Source organism: Pelophylax lessonae (genome assembly GCF_965119305.1).
Source record: "Pelophylax lessonae genome assembly, chromosome: 7".
In the NCBI taxonomy this organism is placed as follows: Eukaryota; Metazoa; Chordata; class Amphibia; order Anura; family Ranidae; genus Pelophylax; species Pelophylax lessonae.
In genome coordinates, this window is record NC_138774.1 from 85,188,770 (window position 1) to 85,199,011 (window position 10,242).

Here is a 10,242-nt window from a genome sequence, read left to right on the forward strand (position 1 = left end):
TTTTATTGTTTTTGGCAGCGATCTGCAATTTTTTTTTTTTTTTGGGGGACAGATCGGACCCTTGACTGACATTTTTGACACTTTTGGGGGGTACCAGTGACATTACTACAGTAATCAGTGCTATACATATGCACTGTTGCTGTAAAAATGACACTGGCAGGGAAGGGGTTAACTTTTATTGGTGATCAAGGGGTTAATGTATGCCTGGTGCTTACTAACGTGTGTGGGGGGAGGTGACTGAGTGACACAAGGACAGATCGCAGGTTCAGCTATGCTGAATCCTGTAATCTGTGACTGCCTGTCACTTAGGAGATCCGCCCGCTCTGTTTACACAAGCAGGTGGATCTCCACACTCGTATACCCGATGATTGGGGAAGAGCAGCGGTGATCACCGCTGCTCCTCCCCTGGCCCGACTCCCGCTGTGACTGAATACAGCGGGAGCGAGCCTCCGGCGGCGCGTGCGCTTCGCCCACAATGAGGGGAGTCCAACGAAGTAGGTCTATGTCGCTGGACGGGAACGAGCCCATCTTCTACAGTACAGTCAACGTGACCTGTCGGCAAGTGGTTAACTATCAGATCAGCAGACTGAGGTTGGGGAGGTGACTCCACTGTGTTCTTTAACAGAAAATGTTGTCATCTTCTTGGCTGTGCTGTGTGGCAGAGCTGTGTGAATCTTGGAACTGGATGGAAAGAAATGTATATCCTTTTGGTAGGTAAAATGGCTTCCAACTATGTTTTTGCTCTTTGTAGTCAGCTGTTTGCTTAGCATTCAGCTTCACATCTCTCCCATGTCTACAAATGGTGCGGTTATTTTGAATGGCCTGGGGGTGTTACACTACTAAATCCCCCCTCCCCATCCTCCCGTCTGCCTTTTTCATGATTCTTCTCACATGTTGAAACAATACAGATCTTGTACTTGGCAGGAAAACTCATTCTCTTAGGTTGAAATACATTGAAAGCCACTGCATGCTTCTTGACATTTCAGGTTTGATGTGGTTAGGATTTCATATTGACATACAATTTGGTTTCACTTTTCCCACGCAAGTCAAGCCTAGGTCATAAATCTTTCTAAGGCCCCTTTCACACTATTGCAACGCAATTTTGCCGCGATTTCGCGGCGCGATTTTTGCCGCGATTTTGAAAGCATGGGCAAGGCTATATGCCTCAAAATGCATTAAAATCGTGGCAAAGTAGTGCAGGAACTACTTTGAAGTCGGTGCGACTTCAAAACGCACTGATATGAATGGGGCTCATTGAAAATAATGGAAAACGACTTGTCATGCGATTTTGCGGTCCAAAATCGCGGGACAAGTCGCACTAGTGTGAATGGGGCCTAAATCGTTCTACCCCATTAAAGTACTAGTGTGCTTTCCGTGTGCTGTCCTGAACGATGACTTCTCAAAATGTTTGGGCTCATTCACATCTGTGTTATTTATGAAGAACAAAGCAACTCTCATTAACGCGCCTATAGCATTTTTGACGTGTCTTTGAAGCGTTGGGGAAAAAAAAACACCTCGCAAGAATTGCCGACTGCCCTGTGTACATTTACTGCGGGACGTCGGCTCCTATAGGCAGAATCGCCTACCTGTACCTATCCTGCTTCTTCCGGGTTTGGACACAGCGGGAGCCAATCAGCAGGCACCGACCGAGAGAGGCAGAACGGCCGTCTGCCTATGTAAACAAGGCCGATCGCCATTCTGTTAGTAGGGAAGATGGAGATCCTGGGTTTCTGCTAAGCAAGAACACTAATCTGTCTTCCCACAGTTAAAGCACCTCCCCCACACAGACAGTAAGTACTCCCAGGGAACACCTTTAACTCTTTGATCACCCCCTTGATGTTAGCCCCTTCCCTGCCAGTGTCATTAGTACAGTAATGGCATATTCTTGCACTGATTACTGTTTCAGTGTCACTGGTCCCTAAAAAGTGTCACTTGGTGTCCGATTTGTATGTATGTGTGTATGTATGTATAAATCTGCATAAAGGTGTCCATGTTTGATGCCTTTCTGGAGTTGGTTGATGAGAGCCACAACTGATATAGGAGGTCACATCACCAGAAGAAGGACCCCTTTTAGTTTTGCAGCAAGTCATGTCTAAGTATTCTTTTTTGTTTTTTATTTTTTATTTTTTTGCTATTTCTGAAAATTCTCTCATCAAGTCCCCCTGCCTTGTGATCGTCAGTGAGCCGATTCCATAGGGCTCGACAAACCCCAGGCGCCAACCAGAAGTTTTAGACCTGGGCCGCTACCTGAATTCTAAGCCCCCCCCCCCCCCCCACGCTATTTATTCCAGGCTCCGCTTGAGCATCTGCGGGCCCGTGCCAGGTATAGCGCATGCCGCCAGGTGGAGGAGCTAGGGGGAGGAGAGTCCACTCTCCTTCCTTCTAGTTGACCCGGAAGTGACAGTGTGATGTCCTTTCCGGGTCCCCATTCAGTTTCCCTGGCCATCGAAGCCAGGGAAGCAAAGAATGTAATGCAGCACAATGTGCATTGCATTACATTCAGTGGAACACAGGGGAGACATGCAGTGTCTTTTAGACCCTGGATGTCTCATTAGAGGGAACCTGTTGCCAAAAAAAATTCATCATATAGGGGATTTTTTGTCCCCTATGTGATGGGGAAAAATGGTTTAATTGTAAATATTTTGCCACACCCAAGCACGTAAAATCCCACCCCCCCCCCCCCCAAAAAAAAAAAAATGCCCCCCACCCTAACATATACGCACATACAGATGTAAGCTGGGTGCCTACGCCTGAAAACGCTGATTGCGATTACATATGTCGGAATGAGAGCAATAATTCTAGCACCAGACCTCCTTCACAATGCTTAAAGCGGAGTTCCGGCCTCGGAAATGTTTTTTAGAAAGAAATACCCCCGGGACAGTCAGGGCTAGTGCATTCCACAATGGATAGCCTCTGAACTGTCCCAGTTTGCACTTACATTTTAGAAGAAATACTTACCTTGAAAATTTCTTCTCCAGCGCTGCCATCTCAGGTGTGGGCAGCTGAAGCCAGCGCGTCCTCTTCTGCGTCCTCTTCCATGTCTTCTTTGTCCCAGAATGCCCTGCACCGGCCCCGCTCATCACTTCCGGGGCAGGCGCGTCATGCCCAGAAGCTGTTTAGGAGGGAATGACGCGCCTGCACCGGAACTGACAAGCGGGACCAGTGCAGGCGCATTGACTCCTGGGAGCGATGTCGTTAAGCTCCCAGGAGTCATCGCAAACAGGAAGGCGCGGGCCGCGGCCGCAGAGGGAGGAAGTAGAAGGAATGTAGAAGGAATGTAAGTGTACTTTCTTCAAAAACTAGGTAAGTAAATAGAAAAAAAAAAATCGGGACTATCCATTTATTTTTCAGGTTAATGTCAGCAAGCGGATGGCCCAAAGTCATTTTTGAGGCCGGAACTCCGCTTTAAGGTTTGACATGTTTGGTATCTATTTACTCGGTTCAACCTCGGCTTTTATATTTTACCACAAAATTGGGTATTTACATTTTATTGCCCTGTAAATTTAACTTTTAGTCTGTGATGGTGGTGTTTGTGGTTGTGTTTGTTTTTTTTTTTGTTTTTTTGTTTTTTTCTGAAAGGTTTTGCGTCAAGTCATGTGCCCTCTGGCCAGTCGTTCCCCTCCTACCGGCCGGAGAGCACGTGACTGACAGCGATGAAAGATCAGGGATAATAAGGTAGAGGCATCGGTTTACATTAACCCTTACACACTGTAGGAAGGGGTCCCTGAAACAGAGGCACTTGCACTGATTTGTTTTAACTTTAGAGTGCACTGGCAGGGCTGTCCTGGGAGAGGCAGGGGGAGCCGGGATGACGTTATCCATGCATCGGTGCGGCCGTTCCTCAGCATCAAATCTGAATTGTTCAAGGCTGCATCAATGCTACGATTAATTTCAACACCCCTACTGCTCACTATTAGGCCTCTTGCACATTGCAGCTTGAAAAAGCTCAGTAAAGCCTTTTTTCTGAGCTAAAATACAGCCCATTGTATTGTGCCTATGCACACATGCGCACCCTGGTACCGTCATTTAGAGCCGAGAGTCGGCTTTCTTGTAATGACAACTAATAAAGCTGAGCAGCCACTTGATTGTCATTACAAGGAGTGGGAAGGGACATCTCTCTCTAGGGTCTCTGCTAAAATGTGTGTGTGTGTGTTTGTGTGTGTGTGTGTTTGTTTGTGTGTGTGTATGTATGTACTTTTCTAGCAAAAAATACTGATTTTTTTTTATCTTGTAAGCAACATATGTCAGAAAAAGGCTTAGGTTCCAAGGGGTTAAGTAGTTAATATCCACCTTCATGGCACTTTTTGGCACTGTCACTTCCAACACTTGCTGGGGAAGTTGTTTGCTGACACAAAAAGTTGTGCAGCTGGCAATAATGCTTAACCACTTCCGGACTGCCTGCCGCAGTTTTACGTTGCTACTTTGACGTTAAATACCTGGTTATGGCAGCATACCAGATATTGTCTCCATGCTTTAATGTAGGAATGGTGTGATCAGCTGTGGTTTTAGAGGGATATTCCTCTTGAAGGGGTCAATACATATGGGACCCCACAATCTTGTTTCCTCAGATGGTAAATTATAGGGGAGGGCACAAAGAGGAAGGACTCCTAGCATAAAACCCTAAGTTTAAAAGGTTTATTTAACACAAAGGATATAAAATTTACACTCGCATGTCACGGTGCCCATGAACCTGAACCCAGTGTATACAGCCTAAGTATTGGTGGTTTCCTGGCCAGGCATCCAATGTTAGTATTTTAATGTGGCTCGGGCCAGTGCCCGGAAGTGACGTATGTGGAAGTTTTGGGGAGAAGCGAACAAGCCTCGATGCATTTCAACCAGTCAGCGGGTCCTCATCGGGAAGATGAGAGGAAGCTCAGGAAACAAGATCGTGGGGTCCCATATGTATTGACACCTCCAAGAGGAATACCCCACCTCTAAAAGTGCAGCTGACCACACTAGGGATAGGTGGTCATACAGTGCGGTGAGTGTACATCTAAGTGGGTCACCTTGAGCACAGTTGGGAGTCCAGCACTGGAAATATTGTGTGTGTGTGTGTGTACACTGCTCAAAAAAATGAACACTTTAATCAGAATACAGCATCAAGTCAATTAAACTCCTGGGATATTGATCTGCTGGTCAGATAAGTAGTGGAGGGGATTGTTAATACCATTAACACCAAAGCATCTGAAACTAATTAACAGGTGCACTAGATGGGCACCAATGAGACAACCCCATAAAACAAGAATGGTTTTACAGGTGGAGGCCACTTCAGTTTTTTCTTTTTTCCCTACTCATTTTCTGAGTGTTTTTTACTAGTTTTGCATTTGACTAGGGTCAGTGTCACTACTGGTAGCATGAGACGATACCTGGATTCTATAGAGGTTAAACGGGCAGTCCTACTCCTCCAGGATGGCACATCAATACGTGCCATTGCCAGAAGGTTTGCTGTGTTTCCCAGCACAGTCTAATGAACACGGAGGAGATTCCAGAAGACAGGCAGTTACTTTAGGAGAGCTGGACAGGGCCATAGAAGGTCTTTAACCCATTAGCAGGACTGGTATCTGCTCCTTTGTGCAATGACATCCTCTACTGGGCCCTGTGTTTACTGCCCGGCACTGTGGAGCTTGATTTGACATTTGCCATTCAACACCAGAATTGGCAGGTCTGACACTGGCATCCTATGCATTTTACAGATGAGAGCAGATTCACCCTGAACACATGTGAAAGGGTCTGGAGAAGCCATGGATAAAGATATGCTGTCTGTAGCATCGTTCAGCATGTCTGGTTTTGTGGGTCAGTGATGGACTGGGGAGGCATATCCATGGAGGGATGCACAGACCTCAACAGGCTAGACAATGGCACCCTGATTTCCATTCGGTATCTGGATGAAATCCTTGGACCCATTGTCAGAACCTACGCTGGTGCAGTGGATCTCGGGTTCCTCCTGGTGCACGACAATGCCCGGCCTCCCATGGCGAGAGTATGCAGCCAGTGCCTGGAGGATGAAGGAATTTATACCATTGAATGGCCCCTACGCTCGGCTGACCTAAATCCAATAGAACACCTCTGGGACATTATGTTTCGGTCCATCTGATGCTGCCAGGTTGCACCTGAGTCTGTTCAGGAGCTCAGTGATGCCCTGGTCCAGATCTGGAAGGAAACACCCCAGGACACCATCCGTAGTCTCATTGGGAGCATGCCCCGATGTTGTCAGGCCTGCATACAGTACAAGCACGTGGGGGTCCATACAAACTACTGAGTACCATATTTGAGTTGCTGCAATGAAATTTCAGCAAAATGGACTAGCCTGCTGCATCATTTTTTCACTTTGATTTTCAGGGTGTCTTTGAATTTAGCCCTCTGTAGGTTGATTTTCATTTCCATCAAAGCATGTGGCATCCTATCACATGTCCAGTCCATATCCATATAGATATCTAGCATGGGATTTTTCCCCATTGAGATCTGATGTGTTTTCAAAGTGATCCTTTAATTTTTTTTGAGCAGTGTATGTATATAATAATAATTTCTAAAAATAAATATATTTTTTTATTTTTATTACTACATCAGTAAGTGAGACCACAGCATTTAGTGGTTTGCAATCCAGTATACTGGGGTGTGTCAAATACCAGCAGCACTCCAAGGCTCTGAAGAGAACAAATATTTAAGTGACTGTAATAAAAAAAAGTGTGGGAGCTGCCATTGCGGTTTAGTTTTTTTTTTTTTTACAGTGTTGTTTCCCTGGCTATTATGCTGATGCCTTCTGACACTAATTCATAAATATTTGTTTCATGCCTTCAGTATTGAAGACTGGGAGCTAGCATTTTCAAAAGAGGGTAACCATTGGCAGCCCTCATACTTTTCTCATGACAGAATCCCTTTAACACCTCAACCAACAGAGGTAATATAGTGAAAGGGTCTCTCTAAACATTTTGTAAGATTGTGTAGGTGAAAACTGTACTATTGAAAAATAGTGGTACAGAACCGCTGTAGGTGAAGTTGAGTGCAACTAAAGCGCAAAAGTGTGAATGTGCTCTGAGACTTGCAGTGGAGCAGACCCCTGGAAGCGGTGCTCAAAAATAAAGGCATAAAAAGAAGAGGAGGTTGGGACTTTGAGTGAGAGACGTGACCAGGCTGGCAGAAAACAATCGGCATGTTTATTGGTACATACAGTTCAAATGACATATACAATGTTTTACAAGAAATTGTTACATATTAGGAGAGCTAATAAGTGATCCCATAGTCCAATTACACAGAGATCAACAGAGTAGGATTCCATATATGGTAGAGTATTGGGGAGTATACATAGTATCGCAAAATGGGATTCCAAGTAGTAATAAAATAGTAATGGGATTTAAAACATCATGAGCTCAACTTCGTCAGGAGCAGATGCAAAATTCTAAAAGGAAACCTATTAGGAAATTGGCACAATGCTGATAATATGAATTGGAGAAAAGGGAGAGGGAGAAGGGGCAAACCCCCATACATACCCACACTTATATGAGGCTCAGATGGTGATTGGAAGGGAGAGTGGATATGACCCCATGAGGTCTCCCCGGGAGTTCAGGGCACACCAAGTCGGGGGGCCAGGCAGAGCGAGCCGCACACATGAGTGTGGGCTAAAGTAGGTGTCGTAAGAAGTCGAGGATATGTAGCAGCATGGAGGGATATCTATCGAAAATATATGTATATGATGTTATTAGTAGTATTACAGAGTAAAAAAGTAAGAGTACACCATGGTGCTGCTACAGAATGAAATGAGAAGGATAAAAAGTTGTATGTAATGATATATAATGTATAGTGGTTATAACATAATTGAATGAAGAGTATATGGTCCTATAGTATAATGTAGCATCATAGATTTTTTATATATATATATATATATATATATATATATATATATATATATATATATATATATATATATATATATATATATATAATGTGTATATATTCATGTACTGTAATATAGTATAATGCATAAAAAATGTAATAAATAATGCATAGTATATATGGAATATTTTTAGTATGGCGTGAGTGAGTGGGAGAGATGTGAACGTGTAATATAGTTATGGTGTGAGTGGATAGAAAATGTGTAATCAAATGATATGGTCTAACATAAGAAATAAAGGGTATGTAGTGGTGTATAAGTGGAGATAAAGGCAGGTAGTGGGCAAAGGACTAGTTACCGGAATGGCCTGTTGTCTCCCTGCAGCTTTATTATTATTCTAATACAGAATTTATATAGCGCCAACAGTCTGCGCAGCGCTTTACAAAGCGAGGGTAGACAGTACAGTTACAATTCAATACAGAAGGAATCGGAGGGCCCTGCTCGTTGGAGCTTATAGCCTAAAAGGGAGGGTAAGTGATACAAAAAGTAAACTGCAGGGATGAGCTAATAGACAAAATAAAAGCACAGTTGTTAGGTGGAGGCAGGATAGGTTTCTCTGAAGAGAGGATTTCAGAGATCGCCTACAAGTCGATTGAGTTGGAGAAAGTTGGGCACCTTGGGGTAGTCAATTCCAAAGGATGGGAGAGCCTCAGGAGGAGGTGACGAGGGAGCTAGAAAGCAGGAGGTCTTGGGAGGAGCAGAGAGAACGATTTTGGTTGGTATTTTGAGACTTGGTAAGCGATGTAGCTTGGGGAATAGTTGTGGATGGCTTTGTAGGTTGTTAGTATTTTGAATTTAATTATTTGGGTGAGTGGTAGCCAATCGAGGGAATTGACAACGAGGTGTAGCAGACAATGAATGGTTGGTAAGGTGGATGAGTCTGGCAGAAGCATCCATGGAGGACTGAGGGGGGGTATAGCCTATGTAAAGGTAAGCCAATGAGGGAGTTGCAGTAGTCGAGGCAAGAGATAACCAGGGAGTGAATCGGGAGCTTTGTGGTGTCATTAGTTAGAAAGGGGGGGCGTATTTTGGAGATGTTGAGGTGGCAAGCTTTGGACAGTGATTGGATGTGAGGCCGAAAGAAAAGTTCAGAGTCCAGGACTACACCTAGCACCCTGGCATGCGGGAATGGGTTGATGGTTGTACCATTGATCTTGACCGAGAAGTCAGGGGAAGAGGCACGTGGGGGAGGAAGTATTATGACCCCCATTTTGGACAGGTTGAGTTTGATGAAGTGGTGTGACATCCAGATTGATTTCAGTCAGTAAAGTAGTGATGTGTAAAGGAGACTGATGTTGTGAGCTAAGGGGTAGAGAGATAGATTTGGCTGTCATTCGCATAGAAATGATATAGAAAGCCAGCCATCTTTTTTTTTTTTTTTTTTTTTTTTTCTATTACTGACTTACCAGGAAGTGCACTGCTTTTTTCAGGAGGGATTCCAGACAAATTGTGCATTTTTCTGGGTAACCCTTCTAAATGTTTCCACTTTTTGAGTTTAGGTCTACTTTAATTCACTCACAATATTTGCAGGAGAATTCCATAGTGTTTGGTTATTTGTCACATTACTGCAATACTTGTCTCATCTCATCGGCCTCTAACCCTTCACGCTCTCTTCAGCCTCCCAGAACCCATCCTTCCGTCATTCAGGCAAATGAGAATGATGAAGATCGACAGTTCAGGAGGGTCTTCAATCAGCTGGCGGGAGATGTGAGTACGCAGGTCTTTCTTTCTGCTTGGCACCATTTGGCTCCCTATGACTTAGTACCTGGCAGACATGTTGTTGTCTCAGGGAGGGTTTTCTGGTTTACCTGGAATGTTTACTTGCTGTGTCACCGACTCTTGTGTTCTCACAGGACATGGAAGTCAGCGCAACAGAGCTGATGGGAATCCTCAACAAAATCATTGCGAAACGTAAGTGTGATAATATGATTGTTTTTTTTCTCTTTATTTTCGTGCACATGCAATTCCAAGCCACGGGTTCACTTAAAGCGGAGTTCCACCTAAAAAAATTAAAATACATAAAAATCCCCCCGGGACAGTCAGGGCTAGTGCATTCCACAATGGATAGCCTCTGAACTGTCCCGGGTTGCACTTACCTGCAAGAAGAAATACTTACCTTAAAAATGTATTGTCCATCGCTGCCATCTCAGGTGTGGGCAGCTTGAATCCAGCGCGATCCTCTTCTGCGTCCTCTTCCGTCCTCTTGGTCCCAGGATGCACTGCACCGGCCCCGCCGTCACTTCCGGGGCTGCAGCGTCATCCCTGCGCAGCTTCTGGGCACGCCCAGAAGCTGTTTAGCAAGGCATGATGCGCCTGCACCGGAAGTGATGAGTGGGGCCGGTGCAGGCGCATTG

General features: G+C 44.7%; 2 protein-coding genes across 2 annotated transcripts in view; one reads left to right on the forward strand and one right to left on the reverse strand.

Moving 5' to 3' along the window:
• The window catches only part of LOC309559345 (cytochrome c oxidase subunit 7A2, mitochondrial-like), a 361,900-nt gene that overhangs the window by 234,788 nt on the left and 116,870 nt on the right, over positions 1-10,242 (reverse strand). The gene's annotated exons all lie outside the window — the stretch shown is intronic.
• Positions 1-10,242, forward strand: part of CAPNS1 (calpain small subunit 1) — a 38,925-nt gene that overhangs the window by 5,197 nt on the left and 23,486 nt on the right. The window contains exons 3-4 of the mRNA XM_082264314.1: positions 9,506-9,595; positions 9,742-9,799. Coding sequence (XP_082120440.1) covers positions 9,506-9,595; positions 9,742-9,799 — 148 coding nt within the window. The remainder of the gene's footprint in view (positions 1-9,505; positions 9,596-9,741; positions 9,800-10,242) is intronic.